At 37.8% G+C, this 12,159-nt stretch overlaps 1 protein-coding gene across 1 annotated transcript; it reads left to right on the plus strand.

The window, feature by feature from the left end:
• Window positions 1-166: 166 nt before the first annotated feature.
• LOC140941446 (target of rapamycin complex subunit lst8-like) lies at window positions 167-9,886 on the plus strand. The gene is made up of 10 exons (XM_073390441.1): window positions 167-428; window positions 2,690-2,741; window positions 3,559-3,608; window positions 3,798-3,910; window positions 4,611-4,686; window positions 5,105-5,179; window positions 5,630-5,707; window positions 6,369-6,496; window positions 7,807-7,949; window positions 9,181-9,886. The coding sequence occupies exons 1-10, from the start codon at window positions 306-308 to the stop codon at window positions 9,297-9,299; spliced, it is 957 nt and encodes a 318-aa protein (XP_073246542.1). The 5' UTR covers window positions 167-305; the 3' UTR covers window positions 9,300-9,886.
• Window positions 9,887-12,159: the final 2,273 nt, after the last annotated feature.

A 12,159-nucleotide genomic window follows, 5' to 3' on the forward strand; every position in this document is an offset into this window, starting at 1 on the left:
ATGGTGTGTGAAAATTTGATACTTTACCAGGATTTTTGTAATGTATCCATTAGATTGCTAGAATTTATATTATATTTCTAGCCTTTCAAAACTTAGCCCACCCTTCCCTTACTAAAGAAGCCGCTGTCTCCGGCTGTCTGGAGAAGCTCTTCCAGCCTGCCAGCGGTTTAAGTTACCTTCAAGTAAGAGTAACTCGTGCAACCGGGGTTTGTCGCCGACTTATGTTAGACGAGTAGTTTCGGTTGTTTTTTTGCACGGAAGTCATCGGATTGAGAGACATGGATGGGTATAGATGAAAAAACAAGATGTCTGAAACAGACGGTTCAAACGAGCAAGTCATTTTAGCAACAGCGGGCTACGATCATGCGATCAAGTTCTGGCAAGCTCACAGCGGAATATGTCATCGTACAGTTCAGCATCCAGACTCTGTATCCTTTTAAAATGCAGTGTTTGCTGTATTTTTGCTGTATTTTACTTTTGTAAGGTTCTCTAGAATACGGAAACCCCTTTCCCCTCCATTGTGGTCGAAAGCTGTGTTGCTCTCAGACACTGAACCTCTTGTATAAAGCAGACTACTGTATTAAATTCTCCATTTGTACATTTCCCATAATACAGTCCACTCTTTCTAAGACAGTCACCTTTGGGACTGAGTGTCCATCTTATAGCAGAGCTCCATGCGAGCGCGCGCACGAGCGGAGCCCCACACCTAAGAAAATTTGGTCATCCATTTATCCAAGAAATTTCGGTAATCACGTGACTGTACGCCCGTCCGACCGTCTGTCCGCACCACAGGTGTATCAATGTAAAATAATTCAATTAACAGGTATGACACCACAGGCAACTCGAGGTATTTTTGGCAGGAAATCGCAGGGCCACCCGGATTTGTAGAGAGAAAAAACAACAACAAAGTCAAGTCTTTTTCGATTTATTTTTGTTGTCTACACTCATGTGGATAATAGAGAAAGAGCTAGAGCTAGTGATCAAAAACAAGAGACAAATTTTGTAAGAAGAAACACGTGAAAATTTCATAGCGGTGGTGAGAAAATGAAAAATGCTAGTGGCTAGCAAGAAGCCACCAACCAGGTGAAAATGAGCAACAGTGAAAAAAAAAAGTGAACAGGAACACAAGCAACAAAATATTTGGTGAGCATATAGCCCAATTTCTTCATAAAAAAATAATATGTAACTAGGAAGTTTCACGTTTTAGTTGTGCAAAACGGCATTGTAGTCCTGCAAAGCAACGACAAACAAATGTACAAAAAAGTGTGCTGCATGTACAAATTTGTTTTCTTTGCTAATTAGATCTATTGATTTTGTTGCTGTTCTCATTGCCGTCGCCAGTTAGCCTTACACGATTTTATTTTTTTGTTCATAAATATCTCGTTAACGAGAGCTTGGTTTTTAGTCCTAACTAAATCTATATTTTAGAGAGTCAAGTAAAGGGAGTAAGGAAGGTAGCGACCAACTCTAGGTGTCCATTTTACAGAGGTGTCCATCTTACAGAGGTGTCTGTTAAGAGAGAGTCGACTGTACACCTTGCCCCCCTCCGCCCCCTCCCCCCCCCCCAAAAAAAAAAAAAAAAAAAAAAACTTTGGTGTAGGCATTGTCTTCAATTTCTCCTTGGACAACTGCAATACCCAGGAGAAATCAAAAACAAAGGTTATGCAAAACTTTGGGGGGCAAACAGGGTGTATTATGGGAAATATGCACTTGGCGAATGAGGACACTTGGTTCTGTTTCTTTGGGTTGTCCGTATTGATTGTATTCTGAAACTATTAAACTAATCATAGCTTAGCATACTGACCGGTTTGTTACCTAGTTAATGTATTGTTAAGTTTCTTTTTTAGTCAGGTAGTTGCATAGGTGAGGAATGTTTTGAGCACCAGCACTGTGCTTAGAACAACAGTTTTTTGATTAGCCTGAGAACAGTTAACATTTCACGAGGCCACCACTGGTTTCTCTGCAAAATGATGTCTGAAGGACGAGGGTAGAAATTCCATACTGCAGTGATTTTGTTACTCTTGAGTCCTGCAACCCTGATGCATAAAAGGCCCCAAATATGCAAAATAATTCATTGCATACATCCCTTAGGATGCAAAGATTTATGGATAGCTCTGAAGATGTTTTAATTATGGAATATCCTGTTCGTGTGATTTCTGTGGCTATTGTTTAACGATGCATATTCATTTTAGTCTTTTTTGTGCTTAAAATAATAGAAAGACTATATTTTGATTTCAGTAATGTCGTATAGAGCTTTGGCCTCTGTCTTCAGATTAACTGACTGGTTACATAAAGACCCAAGCATCTTCAGTTTAGGACTCCTTCTTTTTTTGAACTGGGAATCATTGGTTCTGGACTGGGACTCCTGATTTTTCACAAGATGAGTCCCAGGACTCACCATAACTATTTGTAACAAAATCACTGATACTGATGATGGTTGCTACCCAGATCTGGATTTAAGTGCCTCTGATTGCTTGTTCCATGAGAAAAAGTTGACAACCAATAATTAGAAACACTAGCCAGATCATGGTAGTGACACATCATGAGTATGGAGTTTCTGTGCTCGTTCCTCAGACATCGCTTCCTCAGGAAACCAGTGGTCGCATTGCAAAATGTTAGCTGTTTTCTAAGGTTACTGTTAAATTATTTCAGTTTGTTTGCTAGTTGATTTCTTTAACCACATTTGCAGCAAGTCAATGCCATGCAGATCACTCCTGACAGACAATTACTAGCTGCTGCAGGTATTTACTGGGCTTTTCAAAAACACAGGAACTCTGAAGTTCAAAAGCTGCCTTCACAAATGTGTTTTTTGCTGCCGTCAATTATAAGTAAACTTCTGTTCCCTAAGAGGTCCACTAAGATGATTGACAGCAGCAAAAAAAATGAAATGTCAGTTGGCTTTTGACCTTCAGAATTTGTGTGTTTTTGAAAAGTGCAGTAAAACAGTACATTTCTTGAGGATGATCAAATCTAGTTTCTCCTTTAATGATCATAATGCCATGGTTTTGTTAGTGGTCATGCACAATATAGTGAGTTTGCTTTGGTCAGGGTTTTTTTGTAAGCTCCGGACCCCTCCCCGCTGGAGCTGCCACTGAGTTGTGTATTATTTTGTATCACATTTTAATTTACCCAGATTTTATTTGTGTAGATGCATGCAGTTAGTTTGAAAGAAATTTTTGAAGCAAACAAAAATTATAGTGTTTATCTATTGTGTGTTATAATACTGGTATATCGTTATATAAACTCCAATGAAATACCAGGTGAGCTTTCGCGCGAAAACATGATATCTTCACAGGTGAAAATAACATGTTATTTTCACATGTGAAAATATCACATTGGCTACATAATAAATCATGCCTTACGCAGGATAAAACTGTTTCAGTGAAATGGTTTGGTATTTCATCGGTGTTTATATAACAAATAGAACATTACATGGCCGCTTGAAGATACGGAATTTATTTTCTCGTGTTGACACTCGAAGAGAAATTTCGTATCTCCGCACGGCCATGTAATATCCTCTATATTTTTAATATTCTTAATATTTATTCATTATCTCAGGGTATCAGCACATACGAATGTATGACATAAATTCAAGTACTCCCAGTCCAGTAAGTTGCCAACACTTGTTTATAATTTCAGTGGTATGCTTCAAGTTGTGTTTTCCTTCTGCTGACAGTTTCTTTAATCTTGTATTAAACTTACCGTTAAAAACCAGTTCTAGTCGACAATGTCTTGTCTTTGCTTCTTTTTGTATTATATAGTGTTGTCATTTGTTTTATAAAACACTTTATTTCAAGGTTGTTAATTATGATGGTGTCTCCAAAAATGTAACTGCTGTGGGATTTCATGAAGATGGCAAATGGATGTACACTGGTGGTGAGGACTGTTCAGCTAGAATATGGGACTTAAGGTAATTTTGTTTCTCTCAGTGCTTGGGTAACTGAGTATTACATGGTCTTTTTTTTCTTAATATTCATAGTTACTGGTTTCTTCAGGTAGAGGTCTGTTTTCGTGCATAATGACAATGGCAAGGAAGAAATTATTTGTCGCTGAATAAAAGCTGTGCACAATTTAAAAAAATGCTGCTACTTGATGTCAAAAATCTGATATTTTTTGTGGACTAATTTGAGCAGAGGGTTCAACAGTTGGCTCTTTGTTGGCTGACTGTCAGTTGTCTTTTCCAGCTAACTTTTATATTTTGGTCTATTAGAGTGTAATGACAGACAGTCGCCTGCATTCTCCCAACAGACAGCTGACAGATGTTGGGGGTCAGCTGTTCTTCAATTTCGCCAAACTTTCAACCCTTAAATCTTTGAGCAGTAACCAACTGACCTTAATGTGATTGATAATACCAAATTTTTCTGTTGTACTCCACCATGGACACAACACACCAGACTCTTACGATAAATTGACTCTTTTATCCCAGAATAAAGTCTTAAATAATATTCATAAAAGTCAATCACAAACAAACTCTTCATGGATATGAGTGACTCCCATCCAATGAGCAAAAAGTAATAATATTATTAATGAATACATGTACCTTATATCTTCTATCTACATCAAATGCATTGAAGATTGTAGTAGGCAAGCAAGATTATTTTTTTTGGCAGGTCTCGTAACTTGCAATGTCAGCGTGTCTTCCAAGTCAATGCTCCTGTGAATTGTGTGTGTCTTCACCCTAATCAGGTGATAATATTTTTGCTTATTTATATATCCCTTTTTTGCACAAGAAACATTGACATGCTGTACTGTATTTTTTGCAATTTATGTGCTCTTTACCAGGTCAATGACCTCAGACAGAAAGCACATTGCACAGGACATTAACTGTGCCAAGCGTTGTTGATTTCTGCTTTGTCGGGACATGCAGTTTAATCCCAAGTCTCTGGTTGTTCTTATAACCTATTATCATCAACAATATTTATTTTTGTTTAGATATTTACCAGCAGATTGCAAGTTGAACAGTTATTTGTAATATAAGTTATTTTAAAATAATAATTAACAATAATATTCCATGAGTGCGCATTGGATATTAGGTGGTTAATAGCTAACGAGGTGTATAGTGCCGAGTTGGCCATATCAAAATATATGTTATATTTTGCTGTAGGGTGAGTTGATTGTTGGGGATCAAAGTGGTGCAATTCACATGTGGGATCTGAAGACTGATCACAATGAACAGTTAGTAAGTCACAGGAATTTTTTTGAATTTTAAAATAGTTTATTTATCAGTGAACTTGAATCTGATTTTAGATCACAAAGGAGGGCTTTGCATTTCCAGTGAAAAATATCTGGAAACAAGGAAAAGGTGGTCTTGTGGTCTCGTGGACTTCTGAGAAGGTGGTCCTGCTTTAGTTTTCTGGTAGGAATGTTTCAAAAGGAAATTCATGTTTAATTTCTTGAAATCTATCATTGACAGTCATTTCCGGCTTTTGTGACAGTTTCAGTAAGTAGGACTGATTTGTCCAAATGGTAAATGGGTCTTTAGAATGACAATTTTTGTTTACCATTTGCCCAATTTGAGCCAACCAGTTAATGCCTATGTATGTATATGGTACATTAGCAATATTTTATTCACCCAAAGTGATTTCTACTATTCTTATTTGAATTGCACATGTCTTTTTCTTTACTGTAGATTCCAGAGTCAGATGCTTCCATTCTGTCAATAAGTATTGACAGAGAGGCATCGTACATGGCAGCTGTCAATAATCAGGTGACTTTGTTGTGTTTTAAAAATTTCTGTTGTTCCCCTTAAGTTTTCCTTGTTTTTTTTTATCTCATCTCTTTTCAACAACAACAACACCAAGAAAAAACATAGAGTGAACTGTCTCTTAACGGACACCTTTATACCTCAGTAAAATGGACTGCCTGAGTTGGCCCTGCCTCTCCATGCCCTTTATTTGACTCTCCATAAGATGGACATCACCAAAATAACATCACCTTTAAATTCCTAAGAACCTGTACCCTGTTCCTATTGTTGCACCTGTGACAGGTGTCACTGATCTTATTATCAATAACCTTTTAGACAATTTCACCTTAAACTGTTAGTCTTTGTCTTGACAGCTTAGTATTTAAAAGGCGGTATTATTCTTCTGTTGATTCAAAGCTTGTGTGAAACCTGTTGTGCCACAATGTTAAAGCTGTCAGGGAACATGAAAAGGGCAGTTAAGTCAACAATCCTTTTCCCCTTTAGGATAAATGGACAATCACAATTCGTCCATTTTTCCGGTACATCTGATTAGTTACCCATTTTCTGATTGAAGTTATGCAGATTATGAAATATACACTATCACGTCATTCAGTCTATCATTCAGTATTGGTTGTTTGTGTTGAACACATCACAGAAACCTTACATTTTCATTCTTTGTTGTTAGGGTAATTGCTATGTTTGGAGCTTATCAGGAGGTACTAAAGATGATCCAACTGTCCTACATCCAAGAACAAAAATCCCCCGAGCTCATAAAAGAGCAGCCTTAAAATGCCTCTTTAGTCCTGATTCTTGGTTAGTATTCGGTTTAAGTTGATGATAGTCATTTCATCCATCATTTGGCCTGTCTGCTGAAAAAAAAATGAGCCAGTACATATCTATTGTGCATGATTGACTCAGAACCTGGACACCATCATCAAATTACCTAACCTGAGAAAACAGGTAACATTTTATGACGCCACCACTGGTTTCCCTACAAAATGGCATCTGAGAAACGAGTAAAGAAATTCCATACTGATGACACATCGCCACCCAGATCTGGGTAGTGCTTCTGATTAAATGAAGTAAATGTTCAACCGATCAGAAGCACAAGCCAGATCTGGATGGTGACGCGTCATCAGTATGGAATTTCTCTGCTCTTTTCTCAGGCCTGATTTGTTGTGAAATGTTGGCTGTTTTCTCAGGCTACAAATTACCTTGTTGGTAACACTGTTACTTGAAATTGGTAATTTATTCAGTGAAGCATTATATTCCCCAGTTGGAGCAGTGCATCAACATTACACATAAGGTGCTAACAAAATATCAGCCCAACACCTCCACCCTGCGCCCTCCACTTAACTGCACCTTACCGTTTGTCTTTGTCAGTGGTGGATCCAGGGGAGGGACCCCTTGCCCCCCCCCCCCCCCCCCCCCCCCCCCTTATTTTTAGACTAACCTGAGGCCTGAAGGGCCAAAAAAATTTCTTTTGGAGACCGGGTCCTCCCCTTATCTGAAGGTCTGGATCTGGCACTGTTCGTTCTCTAGAGTAATTTGAACTGTACCCTGCTAGCAGAGTTGCTTTAAACTTTCCTAGATACATCAAGAAAGAGGAAGCGACTTATTCCTCTTCCTGACTTATCTAGGAAGATCAAAGGAGACTCTGTTAGCAGGGTAATTGAACTGGTGGAAAGTTTTTTTTCAGCCAGGTAAATTAGCCAGCAGCTGGCTCTTAGCGACATCCCTGCATTCCAAGGCTGTGTTCTTAGAAAAATGATAGGAGTACAGCATATGATCTTATGAAAAAATTCTCCACTTGCTCATGAGAAAAAGTTAGGTGCCAGGGAGGGGTCATTGGGCACTGGTACAGCACAGTCTTACTCTTTTACTCTGGGTGAAGCATACTTTCTCATTCTTAGGAATCTGTTGATCTAATTCCTGTGTGGTGATGGTCATTTATTAATAGAGACAAAAGTACATGTATTGTCTAAAGCAACTTCCCTTTCACCCTATGTGATGATATTAAACACTGGAAACATTAGCTAGCATTAAATAGCCCTAAGTTTTCTGTAAATTTTATTATTGTTTATTTTTACCACCTGTCTTATTTTGTCATTATCTTTTATAAGTTTTCTAGCCACAACCTCTGCTGACACAACAGTGAACATATGGCAAACAGCTGACTTCTCTCTTAGCAAAACCCTTAAGGAAACCAGTCAAAGATGGGTTTGGGACTGTGCCTTTTCAGAAGACTCACAGTATCTTATTACAGGTAATAATAAAAATTAATATTCCATTTCTTTGTAGAGAATGTTGTTTAGAAATAAGAGTTGTTTGGGTGGGATTTTGGTGAGTCTGGCTTCCCTATCTATGAGCTACATGGATTGTATAGTAAAATTGGATAATTATTGAACAGGTAAGGGCCATTTCCAGGAAACACAACACGATCATGATGTCTCAGCAAATGTTTTACTATTAACGTACCAAAAAAGTACATTACCACAAAGAGCGAAAAACTGGGCAGGTTTGTCTGTATTATAACTGTTACAATTCAGACAAACCTAGCTGAAGGCCACTGCAAAACGAAATTGAAGAAAACGATGAAAATGAAGCTGCTCGCCAAATGCTGAGGATAACAAGGGTTGGTGGTTGGGGAAACCGAGAAAAAAAATCTACTGCCACGAACACTGTTACACTGATAGACATGTAAAACTCTGGTAAAAAAAGGGTGAGATAACAAACTATATAACTAAATTTACATACAGAACAAAACAAAGGAGTGTAATTAATAAAATACCGGAGAACCAAAAGAAAAAGAATACACGATAACAAGTAAGTGTAAGAAAACGAAAACAAAAGGGAAAAATTTGCCTCAACAGTTAAGCTCATAGCTAGGGAAGCCAGACTTACCACTTTCCCACCCATTTCCAACTCTTATTCCGATAAAACATTATAAGTGATTTTCATACTTTTTTTACCTCAAAGCATCTATCAGACATGATGTCTTTGACCATTTTGGTATAAAAGTAGGTGTAGAGTGAACAGTCCTGGTTTAAAATTGTTTGATGTGGCGCCAGGGATATTTTGCAGAATGCTGAATGGCTGCCAAACATCCAATTGACTCTGATGTTTAGTAATTAGGGTTAGAAAACTGAGTGAATCAGGTTCCACTTAGGGGCATTACACTGGGAAAACTGACAGGAAACTTGATTCACTCAGATTCCTAACCCTTATCAATAAACTTCATAGTCATTCAGCAGCTGTTCGGCATTCTGCAAAGTACCCCTGCCATTGGTGTGATATTCTTTACCTTTTTAGAGTTAATGTTAACTAAATAATGTTAGTCACTAAGGGTGGAAATCGATGAACACTATAAAACAGTTGTACATAAGGTACACAGACAGACATTCCAAAGGAAAAACAGAATTATTAATATAAGGAAGCTTGTTTTATGATCCTTTAGATAATTACCTGATATTTTATAATTTTCATTTTATCATTAGCATCTTCCGACAACATGGCACGTTTATGGAATCTTGATCAGGCTGAGGTTGTACGTGAATATGCCGGACATCAGAAGGCTGTGGTGGCTCTTGCATTCAGAGATGCGCAAGCTGTGTAAACAGGAAAAAAAAAAGAACAGCCAAGGAACTTATTGTTCCATATGAAATCATAACGTTCTACATTTTTAAAAAGACATAAACATTTGTGATGTGTCTATGGGATTTACGTTAGTAGTATTTTCTTTATATCAAAAGATCCTACATCCTACATGCCTTTCAGCTGGACAAAATGGCTGTGCAAACAGATTTTGTCTTTTATACATTACCATAGATGCAATAAAACCTTTTAAAATGCCGATAAAGTTTAATATATTTTTTAGTGGTATTACTTTCTTGAGCAATGAGAACACTTGAAACATTCTTGAAATCAGGAAAAACAACAGTACTGTAAGTTACGTGTTTCCCTTAAAGAACACTTTCGTCTAACACAACAGATTTCAAAGCTTTTTTAACACTTGAAGTATAAAGTTATTGAATTACCGTAGACCACTGAGAGATTGCTAAGATCAACAACTTTCTGTTATTTTTGATGTCCAGGATGACAGCATTCTCATTGCTTAAGTGCTTAATGGTAAATCAGCTATTAATATTGGAAAAAGTTCCAAATTTAATTTGTTAAATTAAAAGAATAAAAATAATATTATTATTTTACCATGTAAAATTACTGCCAAAGTAACTTGCGATCTAGCTTGATTCTCAGACGTCTGAGGTTGTTTGTGGCCCTTTGCAACCTCGGATACCTGGGAATCAGGCTACTATGGATAAGGCATGCTTTTTTGGGGGGGGCGGAGGGGGGGGGGAGCGACGCGCAAAGGGAAAAAGTCCTCTTCCTTTTGCCTCCCAAAGAAAAAGGGAATAAGGTGTGTCTGATTGCAGGTTACTGCCAAAGGCATAGTGTTGCCTTTTACCACAATATAAAAAATTTATGAAAATATACACACACGCTAACATTGGAACACCCAGAAAATCTCTGTATTATGTGCTAATCACCTCAAAATTGACGTCATGTTCTTTCAATCTTCTTTTTGCTCTTGATAATATTTAAGTTGTATCCCACAGTTTTGGGACAGAAGGTCACGTGACTGCATTGCTATTCTTGTTCAGATATTCCTGCCATCATTTTTTCAGTCGACAGTCTACCCTCAACACTGATAACTAATATTATAATACATTGTGCTCATTATCTGTCTTCTCACTGGTCATAGCCTACAGCTAATTTTGGAAATCAGCGCAGCCTAAAGATTAGTTAATTACGTGCTAGCAAATAACTGACTAATCTGTAGCTTGCGCGCGCAATGCAGGATTTCCAATAACAATTGTATCTATTCAGGTTCGTTGCAACAGTTGTTTGTCGTTATTTTCTTCAAAACAATGTATATAAACAAAACGATAATTATATTCGGTTTTTGTGATATCCTAAATAATGAAGGTCTCGTCAATTAAGTGTTTATCAGCCTCGGCCTTCGGCTCGGCTAATAACACTTACCTCGACCTTCAGTTGATTATTCCGGAAATCACAAAAACCTCATCCAATAAATAGTGAGTTAAACTTAAAGCAACCCGACGGCGGGAAGAAGAGGACGGCTGTTTGCAAAACACCTTAGCGTGACAAACGTGACAGGGCTATTACTTGTATGTTTTGTCGTGTATGTTTTCTGGCTTTTCTGGTCCTTTACAAGAAGATCTGTTTAAAGGAAAATGAAGTTTGGCGAAAAGTTGTTTGAAAGAAAATTATTGTCACACTTGTCACACAAGGTTTGGCGTCTTCTTTCCTCTCCCTTCCTGTTGCGTAAGTTCACTAATAAACAATAGTGAACTTACGCAACAGAACGAGAGAAAAGAAGACGGCGAACCTTGTGAGACAAGGGTGACAATAATTTTGTTTGAAAAAACTTGCCTCAAACTTCAGCTTCCTTTAAACAGATATTTTTGTAAAAGACCAGAAAACAGAAATGTTGAGTAAAGATCACGACAGAACATGCAAGTAATAGCCCTATCACGCGAAAAAATCTGGGGGAAGAAGATTGTTTTTTGCACAAATCCGCCCGACTCTACCTATAACCTAAAGAAAATAATAATGGCGAAATTGTACCTTACTCAGAATCAACAAAATCAAAGACCTTTTAGTGAGAAAGAGGGAATGTGGGTCAAAAGAGAATTCTTTACGAATTGCAAGAGTCGTGAGAAAACCCACTTCGGCCAATTCTTCGCTTTTATTCCTTTGCCTCGCGCACGGGAGGGGTGGGGGGGGGGGGGTACTCCCATACATTACCTGTACGGGTATGTGCCGCCCAAAGGGGTCGTGATTTTGAAGCTCCTGATTTAGAACGGGGTATCCATTTCAGAGGCGTTTTCTAGAACGGGGTATAAAAAATTGTGGATCACGGCTTTATCTTCTGCTTAAAATTGTTGCTGATTATGAAGAAGCATTTATTTGATGTATAAGTCGAACAAATAAAGAAATATCTTTTTTTTAAAAACAGGGCTACTTCAATTTATATTACAGACATTCTAGAACGGAGTATAAAAAATTGGCCCATTTCTAGAACGGGGTATCAATTTGTATACCACTTGTAAGCGCCAGGAATGTTTTCCGTTACCTTTATAGTATTTTTATGTTCACCGCGTTCTTAGTTATTTTCGTGTTCGCGCCTTTAGTGCTGTTGTTTGGTTAATTGGTTTTTCATTGTTCGCGTAGCTATATCCTTCGTGTTAGGATTTTTCTGCATATCGTATATTTAGCTTTTATTGTAATTTTTCCCGTCAGTTCTTCGTTTAGCTGCGCTTGGTCCGGTTTACAGTTTAATGTTTGGGTTTTGCTCGTCCTAGTTTTTCGTCCTTATCTCGCTATCGTCTTTACCGCTGTACTTCAGTATACTTCGCTATACTTCGTTATACTTCACATCGGTTCACTTGTTT

This window comes from Porites lutea, chromosome 6 (assembly GCF_958299795.1).
Source record: "Porites lutea chromosome 6, jaPorLute2.1, whole genome shotgun sequence".
Classification (NCBI taxonomy): domain Eukaryota; kingdom Metazoa; phylum Cnidaria; class Anthozoa; order Scleractinia; family Poritidae; genus Porites; species Porites lutea.